This window comes from Aythya fuligula, chromosome 1, assembly GCF_009819795.1.
Source record: "Aythya fuligula isolate bAytFul2 chromosome 1, bAytFul2.pri, whole genome shotgun sequence".
In the NCBI taxonomy this organism is placed as follows: domain Eukaryota; kingdom Metazoa; phylum Chordata; class Aves; order Anseriformes; family Anatidae; genus Aythya; species Aythya fuligula.
This window is the reverse complement of record NC_045559.1, coordinates 66,478,372-66,497,164: the sequence shown is the minus strand read 5'-3', so window position 1 is coordinate 66,497,164 and position 18,793 is coordinate 66,478,372. Positions and strand designations below refer to the sequence as shown.

The 18,793-nt window shown below is 43.4% G+C and overlaps 1 protein-coding gene across 1 annotated transcript in view; it reads left to right on the top strand.

Moving 5' to 3' along the window:
• Window positions 1-1,530: 1,530 nt before the first annotated feature.
• RERG (RAS like estrogen regulated growth inhibitor) overlaps window positions 1,531-18,793 on the top strand; it is a 106,511-nt gene continuing 89,248 nt past the window's right edge. Inside the window, exons 1-2 of the mRNA XM_032207647.1 lie at window positions 1,531-1,571; window positions 2,934-3,106. Coding sequence (XP_032063538.1) covers window positions 3,046-3,106 — 61 coding nt within the window. The 5' untranslated portion in view covers window positions 1,531-1,571; window positions 2,934-3,045. The remainder of the gene's footprint in view (window positions 1,572-2,933; window positions 3,107-18,793) is intronic.

The following is an 18,793-nucleotide window of genomic DNA, read 5'->3' as shown; positions in this document are numbered from 1 at the left end:
ATTATGTAGGATAAGCGCAGTGAGGCCAGAGGAAATGAACAGCAACTGAAGTGGTCCTGGACTGGGCCTGTGGGTGTCAACAGTCTGAAACATTCGCCTGTGTCCAGGATTAGTGTTTACTGAATTCTTATGCTCTGGCAACAAGAGACTTCATCGCAAGTAGACTGCACAGCAACTAAGATTTTTAATGACCAATAAATTATCTACTGCTTTGGAAAAGCCTGTTATCATATTTAATTTGACAGCCCCATGCAGGGTGCATTCCATAGACACAAAACAAATGTCAGGCCTCGAGACTAACACACATTTCCCCAGATGCAAAATAGACACTCACCAGTTGCTCTCTTAGGAGGATGGAAAAAGCTAATCCCTCTAAATTATGTAAACCAAACAAAGAATGAAGGCTTAAAGCCTCAGCATTTATTTTTAACAAGTAAAGCATAAACCACACTACTGCTTTCACATCTGCCTTCTAATTTTTTTGCTTTTGAATGATATGCAGTACAACTATTTTAAGATCTGCTCCCGAGTGCCTGCAGCTGGCACAGCATGTAGAGAATAGTAGGTGCTCATTTCTCCTCCGGGCTGATGCCCTGCCTCCTAAATGCTCATCGTGCTCTTGTGCAGAGCCTTGGTTCATGGAAGATCTTTTCCAATCCAACTTTTGTTTAATTTTGCATCAAGAAGGACAGGGAGGGGAGAGCTGTTTCTTTTACTCGTCTTGTATCTCATTCAGATCTGGGCTGGAACAGGAACATGGGAGGAACATCCACCGAACTTTAAGTGCTTTTGAGCTCTGCTTCACATCTGTTATTAATGTATCTTTACATTACCAGGTGGTTTAATAAACAAGGAAGTAAGAGTTGTCCGATGAATTTGGTCCTACCATGTCAGAGCTCTATCCCTGGCTCTGACCTCTTGGATGCACTGATGCAATTACATGCTTCATTTTCCCCGTTTGCAAATTGAAATAACAACGCTTTCCTTTGCCATAACTCATGGGGGGCTGCACGGAGGAGGAGCGCCACATAAGAAGTGAGGTGCTAGTAGAAAACAGTCTGATGAAACAACCTGTCCACCACTTTGAGGGACAGCAAGAGCCCACCCGACGCTACACAGAGTTGTGCAGGGTGCTACCGCAGAGCAGCATCAAGCAAATAAGAGCGAAGGACAGCGAGCACTTGAGACGCAGCCGAGCCTGCAGCGACTTTAGTCACGATTTACCAAGGCGAACAAGAGGCACTATCCCACGTCACGAAAAGCCGCGCTGCAGTCCAGCACGCCGAGTTGCAGGAAAGCCGCGCGGTGCTCCGGGAGAGGCTGGCAGAGGGGGAGCATCGCGGGGCGGTGCTGCTCGCCCACCCACCCACCCACCCTCCGCGGGAGCTGCGGGGCTCGGGCGACCTGCGGCCGGCGGCCGCCAGGGGCCGCCGCGGGGCTGCGGGCACCGAGAACCGCCGGAGGAGCCGGAGCCGGAGCCGGAGCCGTGCGGGGGGCGGGCGGGGTGCCCGCAGTGCGCGGCCGCGCCGCTGCCTCCGGCGGGAGCGCCCCGGGGCCGGAGAGGCGAGGAGGTGAGCACCGAGCCGGGGGCGGTGGGGCCCGGGGTCGCCCTGCAGCGGTGGGCGGCACCTGCCGGGGAGCGGAGCCCAGCCGAAGTTGCAGGGGGGCGGCGATGGGTCGCTGCCTGCTAGAAAACGTGAGCGGTGCCGGGCGGAGGGGATGGGTGAGGGGCCGCGGGGAGCTGCCCCGGGAGGGCAGGGACACGGAGAGCTCCCCAGGGCTGCCCGGCACGGGATGAGCGCCCGGGGAGTGTTAACGGGTCGTGCCCGGTGGGCTGAGGCTCGCTGGTACGCCAAATCAAGCGCAGGGAGGTTGGTACCCTTCTCCGGGTGAGGACGCTTCGCTTTTTCTCTGAGCTGTTTCCGAGAGACAGAATCCTCAGGCATTCGGTTCAAGGAACGCGGTTGAAACGTGGCTTGCTTTAGAGCAGGTAATAATAACCCAGAGCTTCCCGTGTCACCGTTAGATGTACGGCTCGAGAGGTCATTTTAGCGCAATGGCAAACCTTCATAACAGGTTGCGTTCATAAAGTTCTACTCTGTTTTGAAGGGAGACAAATTTTTGAGGTTTTACTCAGTGTTGAAGGTCATCATCATCATCATAGTTAACAGTGTTTGCCCAAGATCCTAAAGCACTTTACAAAGACGGGTAGTGGTATGGTATCTGCTGTGCAGGACAGAGAAGTCAAGGAGACGAGGAAATGTCAGGTGACTTGCTCAAGGTCATGCAGCACAGCCATGCATAGAGCTAATTCCTATGTGTCCAGTTAAAAGCATATCACCAGAAATTCTGGCATCCTTTTTCTAACCCCACGTTTTGTGAATGTTATGTATGAGGCTTGATGCAGCTTAAACCAGGAGCGCTAGAGAACTTCAGGGTATGGTTTTGTTTAGCAGAATGAGCAAGGTACAAGTGCTTAGAGGTTTTTAAGCAACTGCAGCTGAGTAATTGAAACCTTTCTGGAATTGGAGGGCTTGAAGAAAGATCAGCTATCTGCAGGCAGCACTGCTGAGTGGTCATGGCTTTTAAATACAAAAACTAATTCATCAGAGTTAAGGCAAATATAGCAAATGTAAGCAATTGCATCCTAAGGACAAAAAAAGAACAAGGCACCTTATGTGGAGCTGTGAGGTGGGTACTTTGGGCTGAGTAAGGACCTCTTTCAGTATTACAGTGCCAGCCTGAAACAAACAGCTAGAGCTAGAAAGCTTACGGTAGGTTTTGTACAAACAGTGCCAAATGTGTCAGTGGTGTTAATGCAACATTTATAGCTGGAGCATAGCATCAATTATCATGACTTCAAAAAAAAAATAAGGGGGAGTGAGGGAGCGCCTGGCTCCTTGCAGCTCCATCCTCGTGGTGTTCATCCCCAGGCTCTGCATTGACGTCATGATGACATGGTGAAGCTGAAGACAGGAGCTGGGAACAGTTCTTCTGCTCAGTTTTGATAATCAAGTGAATTTGTCGACACTCCGTTCCTCCAGCATGGCTAAGAGCGCAGAAGTGAAGCTGGCGATCTTTGGTCGAGCTGGTGTGGGCAAGTCAGGTATGTTTGCTGTCTGGTTTTCCTTCTGCTTGTCATCAGGTAACTTTTTACTCCCTCTGTGCAGCACCGTACAAACTCTTCGTGCAAAAGGACAGCTGTGAACTTGTTCTTGTCAGAGAGGTCAGGATAAGGCCAGGGCTTCTCTCTTCCTTGCTTTTTATACTACTTTCTCCAGGTTCTCCAAATAAAAGTACTTCTATTGCTTAAAAAAAAAAAAAAAAAAAAAAAAAAAAAAAAAAAAAAAAAAAACAAGAACTTCACACACCAACTCAGTGCCACTTCTCATGAAGCCAGAGGCAAGATTCCTCTTTTCCACTGGAACAGAGGCAATTAGTGTTATTCAGTTTGTTCCTTCACAGCTTGTGCATGTTTGAGGTATTTGTATTATTTTTCTTATTTGTTATTTATATTATGATCCATTTAAGATCAGACCCTCTGTTAAATATTGGATGACTTCTGATAGGTGTTGCTTGCTGTTATTCTTGTTGATTTCAGTGGGAAAGTTTAGGCTTAGCACCTCAATGGATTCTTTTTCTCTGTGTTCTCTTGGATTTATGTACCTAGCAGGAAACCAACGAAATGTGATGTGTAAAGTTTGCATTCAGAGAGATCTTTTCAGAAATAAACATAGTCTGGTAAGTTCATACAGGAGAAACACAAGGGGGAGGCATAAATGTTAAAAATCCATTTCTTTAGACAGCTTTTCCCTTGATGAGACAAATGAGTGTAACCCTAGGGTTGCAAGCTTTCTCAGGTACTTCAGCGGTGTTGCATTAACTTGACAGCTTGAGGACCACTCTCACATGTCTATGCACAGTAAGGATGAGGAAATAAGAAGATTCAGTCTAATCATGCTCCTGTACCAGTCTGGAATTTTAAGGCGCTGTTTATTTGAGAGAAATCTGCACAAGAGAAGCCAGGGACAGGACACACTTATAAGAGCATTAGGCTGGACTCTCAGCTGCTGTCAACCAACTCTGCTTCCCCAAAGTCACTTTTATGTTAGAATTGTCAAGACTGTGGCCCACAAACTGCTATTATCGTTTCGTTAACTTTGGAACCAGTTTATGAAAGTATGTTTACCCCAAAGGTATTTTAGCAGAACACTATCAGTGAAGTAGTTCTGTCAGCCTTCAGGAAAAAAGGCGTATATGAGGCAGAGGTCATTAGAGATTACACCACTTAAACAAAGCCAATGCAGATTAAATTCTACCTGTTTGAATAAAATACCTGAGGGAATGCTGTTAATATACTGGGATAAGTTTAAACTGTGCCTTCTCTCCTGTTGCCCTCACCCCTGCCACACCTTGTTCCCACATACCTTATGAAATGGAAAAGCTTTAATAAATCTATTTTGGTATTTTACCATTCCTTCCAAGTTTTGCAAGTAAGTTAAGTGGCCCTCCTTTTGGTTCATCTTACATTTAGTTGATGGCTTATGTGGTTGTTTTTTCAGGAAATTTTCAGGGAAAAAAAAGTTTTCATGAAAATCGAACTAGTGTGAATCTCCCCTTACTCTGATATTTCTAGCCTTTTGAGACTTCATCTTTAAAAATGCAAAACTACAAGTTAAATGCTCTGTTAAAATGCCCTACCAGCATTGGATCAGCAACAGTCTTTCATTTTTGTCCACAGTACACTTTTTTTTCTTAATAGATTTCAGAAAACTAGGATTTTATGGTAAAAATGTTTTCCTGTAGTCCTGGAGATAGGTGGGAGATTGTTTTCAGTGTAATACCATAAAAACATTCCAGTCCTTCAGAATTCCCCTCCTCTTTTTTTTTTTTTTTCTCTCTCCTTTGAGATGCAGGGAGATATTACATAAAATATGACTAAGATCCCATCTTTTCGATTATTACCACGCATGTGAATCTGTGTCAAAATGAAGGCACAAATACGTGGGCAGCACAGCAAAGGTGAATTTAAGAGGGTGGAGAGGCTACGGAGTGCTACCAACCACCTCTACAGAACAGCAACTGCCTCCCAGAATTTCTGTCTGGCTTATGAAAAACCCTCTTGTACGTTCCCATAAAAGGATTCAGTTCTGACAACTCAGCCAATTCCAGAGAACTAAGAGGGGTGGTGGTGGTGTCTGAAAGTGCCTGTTTGCCTGTAACCAACAGTAGCAACGTGGAAGCGCTGTTAGACCTTTGCTGAAAGCAGAGCTGGACACAAAGTAGTCTCCAGATAACTGGATTTGGCAGATAAGTACCCTACTAGATTAATGGCTTTTTTAGGGTTCCTGTGTCATTTCTTATCCCTGTGGCCAGTTTGTAATACAGTGTAGAGACAGGATCCTGTGGCAATATGTCACTGGCATAGACTTGGCCAGACAGATGAAAGGTAAGCCAGACTCTAGAAGCAAGAATGCAAGGCAGGACACTAAAGCAGACTAGATACATGTGATGAAAATGAGACATTGGGTGAAAAATAAGGCTACTGTAATTGCCAGAAAGTCATGCCAAAATATGGTCACTGGCTTGCTTTCTTAGCTCTGTCTTCATTTTCTGAAGAAGAGCCAGGCATTAGGTTCTTACTCTGCAAGTGGCTTCAACACCTCACAACATCTGTGAAGTTACAGACACATACTGTAATATCCTGGAAAAGATCCTTTCCCAGTTCCTGAGAGGGGCTTTGGATTAGCAAATCAAAGCATCTCTGAAGAAACAAGTGTTGTGCTGGGATGGGACATAAGAATTATAGCTGTCCCTCATGCGCCATGAAAGTCAATACAGATATGACTATTACTGAGAGGTGGTGAACATCCTAATCTTGTCATTAATACTAGACATCTGTTTAATAGGGTGCAAGACTCCTTGTTCTACAAAGTAGTCCCTGCCGATTAATCCAACTTTCCCAACCAGAAGGTGGGAAACTAGAACACCATTCACAAGTCAGAGTAGTGATAGCATCTCAAAGAAGAGTTAAAGCCAAAGAAAATAAACCTTTTCTCTACTTTCTTACTGCTTATCAAGTTTCCATGGTTCAAAGGTTTAGAAAACAAACAGGGGAATTGCAAGTCCGAGTGTCAGCTTTTACTCTTCTCCTCCTCCTTTTCCTCGCCTCCCCTCTGCCTGCTGGAGAACACTAGCAGAATTACAGCAGAATTAGCTAATCAACTCAGCCTTTTTTTTTTCTTCTTTTTTTTCTTTTTTTTTTTTTATCACTTAATGTTGACCTAAATCTTTCCAATAAAAACATAGGAGTGAATCAACTCAGAAAGGGGCAATTAGAAGAGGTCTATTAAGGCAGTTAGATCAGAATTGCACTGAGCTGTAAATCACTGATCAGCTCAGGTTTCTCCTGGGCAAGCTCACTGGGTACAAACATCCAGACCCACTCTTATCCAGTGGACTGGATGCTTCATTCTCCCAGTTTTTTACTGTATAACTGTTGCATAAACATTGCTTTAAGCTAGCTGAAAAGAACAATGAGGAGCTCTGCCTAAGCCACAGAGCACTTTGCTGCTGCTTTGCTCAGGAAGAAGAAGAGGCGCTCCATGGGTGGGAAGGGACATAAGCTAAGCCCTGCTTATAGATAGCAGGGCATCATCTCTTAATTTGGGCTACAGTCAAATGGCATTGGGGGGGGGGAGAGAGCTTTTAAAGTCCTTTTCTTTATGTCCAAGAGAAGCTTGGAGGGAGAGGAGAATTAAAACTGAATTACTTAAACATTGCTGTTTAAATTGTTCTTCTGTTGAATCTTATAGCTTCATTCCTATGGTAACAAAAGTTAGAATTTCCTAAATAGCTCTTTTTAAAAATACAGTAGTAACAATTAATAAAGACTTAAAGGCCTTGTTCTCCCATGTCATCACAAGGTACAGTACGTGCCCAGAAAGCTGCAGAGGAGTGAAAATGTATTAACCAGCAGGAGAAAAGAAGGGCATGTACTGGATAGCTGCATGGCTGATGATTTTCCAACTCATAACTCAGTTGACTATGAATGCTCAAAATACCTGTGCTTAGGAGCCTTTATATTTTGGCCAAAAAAGAGAGAACATCCAGCTGCAGCATGTGCTATCCAACTTGCATTTTTTCTCGGTATATGCCAGGCTGAATACTCCAAGTCTGTGTGCTTGCATGTATGGTGCATTCAGCCATGGGCAGATGCAGTTCTCATCTGTCTGGATGGACTATGCAGCTGCAACTGTGCTGTGTGACACCAAAGTACATATAGTTTTAACTGGTGCTCAAGTGGGATGGAAGATACGAAAGCCCCCACAAGCTCCCTGGTGAATACATGCCTGCATCTAGGCAGCTACACAAATCATTTTCTTATGGAATAAGGTGCCCGAGACATGAGGCTGCTGTCAATCTTTTGATCCTATAATGGCCCAATTCCTTGCATTTGTACAGGGGGATGATTGATAAAGTGGCATCAGTAAATAACTCCCTGCAAAGAGTCAGCCCCATCAGAGAAATGGGGATCTCACCAACCTCAGTCTTTCTAATATCAGTTGGAAATGTCCTGAGCAAACAGATTTGAATGTTTGCTTATGCTATATCCCCTGCCTAACCCAGGATGGGGAACACACCTGGAAAAAGATACCTGGATTTGGAAGTTCCTATAGAAAAAATGCAACCAGCAACCAACCAAGAGACACCTACAACAAACCTGTCTTTGTCTCCATTATCTGGGGACTTAACTGAAACTTCACTTTCTAATGGCAAGGTCTGGTCATGGAACTGAATTCAGCCCCACCTTTTTCAGAAAACTGTACCAGTTATTGCGAAAGAGGCCTATTTCGAAATGATTTGATACTTCATAAATTCCTGCTCAGATGTTTTCCCCCACTAGGTTCATTTCAGGGACTTTTGAGAAGGAAACATGAGCTATTAAGGAGTGAGTGATTAGTCAGCAAGCTCACAGCTCTAGTCAAAGCTTTTGTGGCAGTTTTCTCTGCCTTGTGAAGTTTGCACTAAACCAACTGATGTATCTAGGGAGCATTACTGTAATAAGGTGCATCTGAAATACAGAAAAGTGGGTGGAAGGGGACTGTGTTGTTGTTTTTTTTCCCCTCATCAATGAAGTAGATGAGTTGCTTCTTTTGTTTGTGTTTAAGAGTGGTAATGATAACCAGACGTGTAATTGTTCAGTGATCAAGTTCAACACTCACTGTATTAAATATCCATTAGTATTTCATTAGTAAAGTACTCATTAAACAATCCCACTTTTTGCCACCTCTGAAATGTAAACGGTTCATCCAAGAACAGGTTCATTGAAGGTAGCGTGGTTCATGTGTGCATATATATAGTGGTAGAAACATAACAGTAACTATCTCACTCTGTGTGAGGTTTTGTGACAGTTTATTGCCACTAAGTGTGCAAACACATCCCTCAGGAGCAGGTAGTTCTGCAAACAACTAGTTGCAGTAACGTGATCTATCTGTACTTCCATCCAGTGGATGACACTGATGTGTATACAGAGCATGAGCCCTTGGTTCATGAATCAGTCAATAAGGTCACTGATACCCATGAACGTGTGGTCCTCAAAGTCCTAGCCATGCTGACAAGGACAGGGGCTGGTGTAGTGGCTTCAACACTACACATCTGTATTTGGAGATGGGCAAAGGGTATATTAACCAAGCTGAGGGGATCAGCAGTACATATGGACACCTTCAGCGTGCTGCCCAGAGAAGCCCCACTGATCGTACCACATGGATATGAACTTTTAATCAGCAGTCAGCCAGCCTTCCTTGGATTTTCTTAAATCAGGACTCATTGATTCTTGTTATGCTAGAACTGAGGAGACTGGACACCAAGAACCTGGACTAGACACAGAAAGAAGCATTTACCATGAGTAGCAAGATGGTCTGCTTGCATCTGTTGCTTCATCCTCCTCCTTTTCCTCTACTTATTTGCCCACAGTTCACTGTAGCCTTGCCCCCAGTGTAAAAAGCATTCATGTTCTGCTTTATTTGATATTCGATCTCCCTTCTGGCTAACCATGAAATAATAAAATGCAGAAATTCTCTAACCAAAAGCCAGCGTTGTTCATTCAGGCATAGCTATGTTCCCTGTTCCATCTCATTTAACTGCATCTGACATTGGCTCTACCTGCGTCCCCTCTGAGCAGCTGGTGGCAGCTGTTTGAGCTAAGTCTACTCCTGCTGTTCTTTGTTTCTGTTTAGGTTGGGTTAAATATAGCCTGCTGTTTGATTGCTGTGGAAGGAATGCCAGGATTCAAGATTTATGTATGTAGCACAGCTTTCTCTCTGGGCTGTGCTCAGCCACCCCCTGCAGTGCTCGCCTTGATAAGATAGCTGTCCTGCCCATTTCTGTCTCCAGCAGTCACTGGGATAGACAACAGAAGAGCTTCCTGGTGGAGTCCCAGACATCCTGTGCCTGCTTACCATGAAGCCTGGCAATGCTTTGGTCAGTCTGCAATTCCCCACAGGATCACTGAATGCACTGTTATCTCCCAGACTCCTGACCCTAATGGTTCTTTTCAGAAATTCTAATGTTAATTTTTTTTTATACTTCTGGCAATTGATTCCGTACTTCCCTGCCATCTGGAATCCCTGCCGACCTCTTGCCTTGCACATACTTTTCCTTCATTTCTCCTCAGCTGTCACCCTTTCCTCTCCTCTGGCCTGTCTTAATACCCATTTCCTGAATTCTGTGTACAAACTCTTCTGCTTTGTATTTCACATTAAAACCTTGTATTTACAGCTGTGCTTTCAGCCTCTTCATGTACTAGTTCCTCCCATCTCTACTCCTCATCTTCAGCTATTCCATTACCCTTTACTGACACTATCAGTACACCATTAAAAGTTCAGGGCATGAGATCCAGATGAGCTGACTTGGCAGCAGTGATGCAGCAAAGGACAGACACTCTGAAGTGGTTCCTGCCATTCTAGAAACCATTCTCTGGCCTGGATTTGGAGGATGCTTCCAGCTTAGACTGCTCTAGACACTCACTGTGTGAGGCCTGCTTCATGCAGATTAAAAGAGGAAATACTGGGTAGCTTTACGTAGCTAGAGTCAGTCATAAAAGTGGGTAAATTCACCTATTTTGGCTTCATAGCAGAGAAAGAGAAGCAATGTAAGTCTGTATTTCCCAAGCAGGCTTTCTTTTTCTGCATATATCTTTGTGCCACCATTGCTCCTTATACATTTACAGCACTCAAATATAGAAAACTAGTATAGAAACTAACTTTGCCTAAAAGTGGGAGGATCAACAAAGTTCTTTAGGGTTTAGCTGAGCTGTGGTTCCAGGGCTGCCACTCATTGCTTGTAGTTGAACAAAGGTTTGCACCCTATACCATGCCCCTGGCAGGCACTACAGCACTGTGGTGAACAGGAGAGTAGGGGAACTGATGCAAGACAGCAGCAGGCAAGTGAGCTGTGGCTTTGTCTGAAGTCCCATCAATTTGGAAGGAAGTCCGTTACTGACTTGTGTGCTCTTTGCAGATGGCTCTCGGTGGGAGGGTCAGTCTCATGCCCATTACAAAGTTACACAGCCATTCACCACTTCTGAATAGCTGGCTGTCTCAGCTAGCATTTCCTTCCATTCACCTCAGATTAAACCATCTCCCCTGATTTCAGTGACTCATTTCTCTTCCCAGAGTTGGAAAAATAACTGAGAAGGGAGATGCATCTGTTTCTACTGCCTTTTCATCATTCTGAATGGAAAAAGTTCTTTTTGTGATTGTTTCCAACCAGGTAGACCATGCATGCATGCTGCTGGAGTTAGTCTGCAGCTGTTAGAGTTTCTAATGGATTTGCCATGTAGATTTTGGGAAGTGCCATACATTACAGTAGTGACGCTAGAGATAACTCCTTCTATGCATACAGTATGAAAAGATGAATGGCAAGAGAAGCATGAAACCCTGGGGAAGGAAGTAGTAGATATATTAAACATATGTGCGGCTTTAAAATGCCATAGAAGTTGGCCAGAGTCACAGGCTGCCTTTCCAGAAATGTTAGACAGTAGTCTGCACACAGGAAAATGAGAGAGTATGTTGAAAACATCAAGCCTGCTTTTGAAAGCACATGGAGCTCTGGATGTTCACAGGTTGTTTTGCTGCTGCCACTCAGGGGTCAGCAGAAGGGAAGCTGCAGACAAGCAAAAGCAGCAGCCTGGGGCAGTGATGTGTTACCATGTGGGAACTGTTTAGATATATGTCTTGAAAAGTTTTCAAGCTGGAAGGATGCAGCCAGAGAGTGCACAGGATATGTTTTCCCAGGGAGGGAATTTCTTTAGCACTTGAACAGCACTTCAGCTTTCCAGCGGGCTGTGGGAACAAGGGCCATCACCATGACCCTCCTTGCAAGACACGCCACTATGGCTATCCTCAAGTGGCCAATATGGAAACTGAGACGAAGGAAGAGGAGCCTGATAGTCTCCAGTCACCAAGGGAATTGAGACTCAGTCCATACACACTGCCAGACCTTCTTTCCGTGCTTCATCCTCAGGGCCAGGCCTGCAGAGACCCAGCCTGCAACAACTCCCAGGCGGACGCCATTACACAGTGTGAGCCCCAGCTGCCACAGGCCCTGCTGCATCCTTGAGACCCTTTGTGGCTCATCTTCTGCCATTAACTATGGGCAGCATTAAATAAAGCATTAAGAACATTTATTGTCATCAAAGACATATTTAAGCAAAATTGGCAATCCTGTCTTTCATTACTTATCCAGTAAGGCTTGCTTTCATTTTGACCCACAGCATAAAAGGACCTTCTCTCTCCCCTCCACACAGCTTTATTTGCCATCCAACTCTGAGTATGTAACTAATATAATCTGTCAAAGTTGGAGAACACTTCTCTGGAGGGCTGCTTCTCCTCTGCTGGAATAGCAAGGCCCACGACCTTTGTCAGCAGCTTATCTCTGTGCCTGCCATGGGAAACAAAAATCCCATTCCCCACAATGGCGGAAGGCAGCTGTACAGAGCTGTCGACTATAATCTTTTCCTGACCTACACAGCCATTGACCTGTGCCCTTGAGGAGCTTTACAAGTGAGAGCTTTGAGTCCTGCATTCAGAACAGGAAAGTGCAAGAAAGAACACAGAAGCCAAAAAATCAGAGTGAGCTATTTATTTCTTCACTGAAATAGGGCTGCAGAATAAATAAAAATGTATTGAAGAGTCACCACAGAAGAATGCAGTATTAGACCCATGGGGAGCAGAAGAAGAAAAAGAAAAAAAACACAACAACCCCACACTCTGCAAAAAGGGGGCATAGAGTATCAGTGCCAAAACAAACACTTTGTATTAACCAAACTCAGTGGCAGAATCAGTGACGCCAAGCACTACTGCTTAACCCAATTGGATGCTTGTGGTTACATACACTGGAACTGGTTCTGCTCCAAGCTAAATTCCAACATGAAATAATTTAATAGTGATCCACAGCATGAGCTTGTCCCATGAGTCCATATCTGCTAGATATATTGCCAGGCAAAGTTTCAGGAAATTCATCTCTAATTAAGAAAACTTGGCCTTTATCTACAGGGAGCACATTAGGTCACAAGAGATTATTGGAGTAGAGAAGAATATCAGCATCCTTATGTATATATGTATTTATTTAGAAAGATGTCCTTCAGCACCACGTGGTCTTACACTCATTCTGGCAGTGGATGCCTCCTTACCCAAGCACAGCTCTGGCCAAACAAGCTTGTTTACAAAGCATGGAGCATGAAGTGGGCTACCAACCTCTTTGCTGTGCTGTTCCCACACAACCACCTTTTCCCTTACCACAACAGGGTGCTGAGGAAATTGTCTTGTTTCCTGATTGCAGTCAACAAATTCACTAAAGCAGAAGGATTGAAAACTCTTGTAACTTGTATCATAGCAAGCATAACTGTAGGTGTGGCCCTTATACCCACTCCTGCTATTTACTTATTTATTTACTTGCTGATCAAATGACACAGTTTTCCCATAGAGATACATAGTCCTGAGAGCAGGAAAACTTGTTTTGAAGAGCACAGGCAAAAGGTTTGAAAGCAACAAGAGATGACTATCCAGGACACTTCTTACTTACAAATTCCATGTGGCATTTCAATTGCCAGATATTCATATATCATGTCCTATTGATGACTTTGTAACTAAAGAAATATACTCACTCATAGGTCTGTGAATAGTCCAGTTAGAGGGTAGTGAATGCAGATGACAAATGAAAGTGACTAGAAGTAAACCAATGCTTTTCAGATATGATATGCAAAAAAAATGTAAATCAAAATTTTCCGTACTAAACATCGATGGAGGAAAGATTAATGACTGTACTGGTAAGACATGACAATTACTGATGCAAAAAGTGATCCAAGCTTGACAGGAAGCGACTAACCTGACTGGAGGGTTCAGACCCACTAGAAGGGAGAAGCAGACCAATCCTGAGAGCACCAGCTGACCACCTTTTTCCTCCTAGCAATGATATTATCTTACTGAAATAAAAACAAGTACTGGCAGAGGCAGAAAATCAAGATCTTCCCTGTAAAAAATGTTCAGTGCCCCATGGTAATCTTAAATAAGTGCATCTCATGCAAGAATCCTCTTTCATTAGTGTTCAATGTAATTAAACCAATCTGTTTCTCACCATCCGCCACCACACATCCTTGATATCACTTTGATAGTTTCTCTGGGATTTTTTTTCCTCTCTTCAGTTTCTGACCTGGCATTTGAAACTACCTAACCTTCCTCATGAAAACAAGTGAACAATTTTAAATATACTTAGCATGACTGTTTTCTTCATGACCTTTCTATGAAAGAGACACCTGAGCTTTGACTCAGCATCACCATAGTGAAAAACAACAGAAGTTTACATAGTGCTCAGTAAATGTTGGTAGGAGACTGGAAGCCTGCAGTGTAAAAAATACTTAGTGGTTAGGAATAAGGTCTTGTGTATAGGTCTGCAGACTTTTAGGGTTCTAAATAAAATATCACACACTATTTTCACTCTTTTCCTGGTTGAAAAGATAGGTGCATTGGATTCTAAGCTAAAAGAGCTTTGCCAATTACGATTTGCCCCTCAATGGTACAAACCACCAAATTATATAGCGGTATCATTCTCCTGTTTTATATTCACGCCAAAACCTCAGTAAAGTCACATGTTTCCTAAGCAGTTTTGTCACCTATGACATATGCAGCTGGTAAAATCATGGGCAGTTACCAACCTGCATGGTACAAAGTGCATCATCTCTGGAGCAGAGTAGCTTGGCATCCCCTTGAAGGTGAGGCAAGGGTCAGTCAATGGAAAATGCAGAACAAACCTAGAGGGATTACTTAAGTTTTAGCACCTTGCAGGTATGAAGGGTGAAGATTTGCCTGCACAAAGGTAGTGTCACCTAGACATGGGTGAACAAAGCTTCAGTATTATTGGAACTAATTTCAGGTGCTGTGTCAAGTATCCAAGAAATTTTTAATCACCTAAGATAGTTTTGCCTGTGAAAATTTTGGTACCATCAAATATGAGAAATTTAGTTGCACATTGTAGAATATACTGAAAATATTACTTTTTTATCCCAGTGCTACAGTACAGTTGGGGACTGGCTACAAAGAGTGACCTTCACAGCCACACTAAAATAGTACATTGCCACCTTAGATCCTACTTCCAGTTTCTGCACAGGAGGTAGTTGTTCAAAAAGGCAGGGAGAATACAATGACCAACAGCAGGAGCTGGAACAGAGTTTAAGGAAACATGTTCATTATTGAAACACCTGGCAGCTTGATTGTGCACTGTCATTTTCTGTTCATTCCCACTAATGCCATTGCTGTTGGTGAAGGTTAAAATGCTTTTACGTTTTGTGGATAGCAAGACACAGCAGACTGAAGAAAGTCTTTATAGCTTCCAGCGTGGGCAGACTGACATCACCATGTGCTAAAAGTACTAAATCATTGTGCAATTCTAGGACTGCTCTGTTTGCTTTAATAGGTGACTTTAAGGAGCTGGGTCTCCACATTTCTATGACATTCTAATGACATTCCATGTGGCATTTCAGAATACTTTGAACCTGCTGATTGCAAAAGTGCTCTTGGATTCCAAATTTTTCCACTCAGAAAAAAAGAAGTTTCCAGGGCATTCATGAACACAGGATGCTCACTGTGTCTACCAGAGTACTAACCCAATGAGAGTAGTTTTACACATATGTTTCTTATATAAGAGACCTGCACAGCTTCTGAACAGCCTTAAAGATGGTCTTGGAGAGGTCTCCCATGTATTTGGAGAACAAAATGAAGTGATTTTTTGTTCGTTTGTTTTTTTTTAGGCTAATACATAGCTTTCCCCTGCTTCAGACAAATCCAAACCCCTGGCTAAATACCAGCCTCTAGAAAAAGTATCTGCCTAAAGCTTAGAGCACAGGTTGACATCCTCCAGTTCCCCACTGAACTGTGAGCTCTCTGAAGAAAAAGCCAGAGTCCTGATTAAAGTGGTGGTATTTGACCCAAGAGATCCAGGTTCGATTCTGTAAGCAAACTGCTTGGGCTACTGGCTTACAGCTATTCTGTTTAAAGAAGCTGGACGAAGAGAAGTGCATGAATGCATGGAGCTGCTGGATCACTATGTGAGTGAGGACTGCCTCTCATAATGATTAATGAGTGTGTTACTTTCAGGTTATTCCTGTACCTTTCACATGAAAGATGACCTCTTATAACACAGGGTAGGAGTTTGTGATTAAGGCAGTGATGTTAATGTGTTAACTCGTCATATCGCCAATGAACTTGGTGAAATACTGGGACATGATCAAAAACTTTCATTACCTTTCATTTGCCCAGAGAAGTTGTGGATGCCCCATCCCTGGAGGTGTTCAAGACCAGGCTGGATGAGGCCCTGGGCAACCTGATCAAGTGGGTGGCATCTCTGCCTGGGGCAAGGGAGTTGGAACTTGATGATCTTTTAAGGTCCCTTCTAACCCAAACTGTTCTATACCTCAGCACATCATAACCATTATTTCTAAAAATAAACACATAAAAAATAATAATAAATTCATACCATCCTGAAGCTTTTGTTGATCTCCTCATGATCAACAAAAGTCAGAGTAGCTCCCTCAACTTGTGTATTTGAAAGAACATTGTTGCATAAATATCATCACACAGGTAGTGCACTTGCTACCAAAATGACCCAGAGAAACTTTGAATGGCAGTAACATGGGATATATGGAGCACCCTTGCAGCAGAGTTCATTCAATTTTAGCAACTCATGAACTCTCTGGGATTCTAGTCCCCTGTGAAGAGTTTCCCCAGTAACAAGAATTTTGTGTGCTTCATCACAAAGGTGTCATAGTAGATGAGTGCAGTGACAACTCCTGACTTTAAAAATGTTTTTGTTGAACATGATTATATTAATTTAAGAATTTTTCCCCTGGTGCTTAGTCGCCTTGATTTCTATAATACAGTTATTGAATCCTTTTATGGCATTTAGGAAAAATTATTTTTTTTTCACGGTGAATGAAAGTCTCAACATGAGCCAGCAGTGTGTACTTGCAACCCAGAAGGCCAAGTGCATCCTAAGCTGCATCAAAAGAGGCGAGACCAGCAGGTTGAGGGAGGTGATTGTCCCCCTCTGCTCTACCCTTGTGAAGCCCCACCTTGACTACTGCATCCAGGTCTGGGGCCCCCAGCACAAGAAAAAGAAAGATGTGGACCTGTTAGAGCGAGTCCAGAGGAGGCCTACAAAGATGATCATAGGAACGGAGCACCTCTCCTGTGAAGAAAGGCTGAGAGAGCTGGGGATGTTCAGCCTGGAGAAGAGAAGGCTCTGTGGAGACCTCATTGCAGCCTTTCAGTACTTAAAAGGGACTTATAAAAAAGATGGAGAAGGACTTTACTCAGGTAGATAATGATAGGACAAGGGGGAATGGACTTAAACTAAAAGAGGATAGATTTAGACTAAACATTAGGAGGAAATTCTTTGCTGTAAGCATGAACAAGTTGCCCAGAGAAGCTGTGGATGCCCCATCCCAGAGGCGTTCAAGGCTAGGCTGGATGGGGCCTTGGTCAGCCTCATCTAGTGGGTGGCATCCCTGCCTATGGCAGGGGGCTTGGAGTTAGATGATCTTTAAGGTCAGTTCCAACCTGAGTCATGCTACAATTCTATGAAAAACAAATTCAAATTACATGCAATAAATAAAATAAATATGTGTAGCTTTATGACGCTAAGTTGAAAACACTAGCTGGGTCAATGTTTGGATTGTGCTACAGGGGTGTTAATGAGAACTAACTTGCAAATTTCATGCATTTGAATTAATTATTATGAATGGTACAATTTGTGCAGCAGTAGCTTATTTGCAAGAACAGGGATTAACAGGAGTAGGTGGAGTAGCAGAATACAGATGCAATCTCTTCAGTAAATTCACATTAAGATCAGAGAATAAAGATACTGAGCTTTCTGCTGACTCACACGAACATGGATATTTTTACCTCTGGCTAGGGTGTAAGACTTGAAAACACACTGGAGAAAAAACTAAGGGCTTGCACAGAGGAAATCCGGCATGCAGGAAGGGGGGTGGGAATATAGAACCAGACGGTTTTGGAAAGAAAATAAAAGTTAACATTCTTGGAAGATGAAAAAGACAACACAGAAAGGTGAGCTTTAAGTTGCAACTCTCCCAAACTAGATGGAAATTTCACTGGATTATTTGCAAAGCTGAAAACTGCTATTATGGGAAGTTAAATATTATTAAAGACTCCACAAAATGGTAGACTAAATAACCTTGTACAGTGCCTTGAGCAAATGCTGTGTCCCTCAGACAGGAGATTGTTTGAAATCAAGTATTCCCCACACATAAATCTGAATGGCTACTTGTTGGAGCCACTGTTCCTGCGCTGTTGTCTTTAGAGCTGATAATCTGCTAGAGAGGTCCCAGGGTAAAGGAGGTTCTCCTGAGTTAAAGGCAGCTCTGGGAGATTTGAAAAATTGAGGTTTCAAAAAACTCACAGGGGAAAGAGTGAGAAAGTAGGTGTTGTGTGGTATATATATATATTTTTTTTTTTTTTTAATCTCTTTTTTAAGAGCAGGTTTTGTCAGCCTTAGGCACTCCAGGCACTTGAACAGGACTTCTTATCCAAGAGAATCAGCAGTGATTTACAACAAGACTTTTCCCCCTGGCTAGAAAAATAGAAGAATGCCATTTTTGGTCTCCTCTGAATTGCCATCCCTCCTTACTTAGTTTCCATAGCTGTATTGCCACAGTTAAGAAGCATTGACAGACATCTGGGGATCAATCCAAAGTCTGTGGAAGTCAATGGAAAAGTGCATGTTTATTTCTTTGCAGCAGGTCCTTGGAGAGCAAGGTCAGTTTTTCCACGGACCATGTCCCACTGCCCCACCATGGCACTTCCTGGGGGTGTCCACCCAGTGCTAGCAGACTCTCTCTCAGAAAGTAACATAATGAATTCAAAGACAAAATGTCATTTAAAAGCAAATATTTTAAGGGCAAAACTATAGACCCCAGGAGAAGAGTAGTGTACCATTTCCTCTTCAGTCACAGATGCTGGATGTTCTGCGTTCAGAATTGGGGCACTTCCTGTAAATTCTCTGAAAGCTCATCATCTGAAGAAGTTATAGTTCTGACCTCTTTTCCAGCCCTGCCTTGCAACAGTTAAGACACACAAATAGCACAGCAGTAATGTGTCCTTGCAGTAGTCCTGCACAGTAGCATGTATTTCACATACTGGAGACGGGCACACAAAGACATGGAGAAACTGATACCAAGCTGATAGCTGTGACAGGAGCCCAACCCAGACTCTCCAGC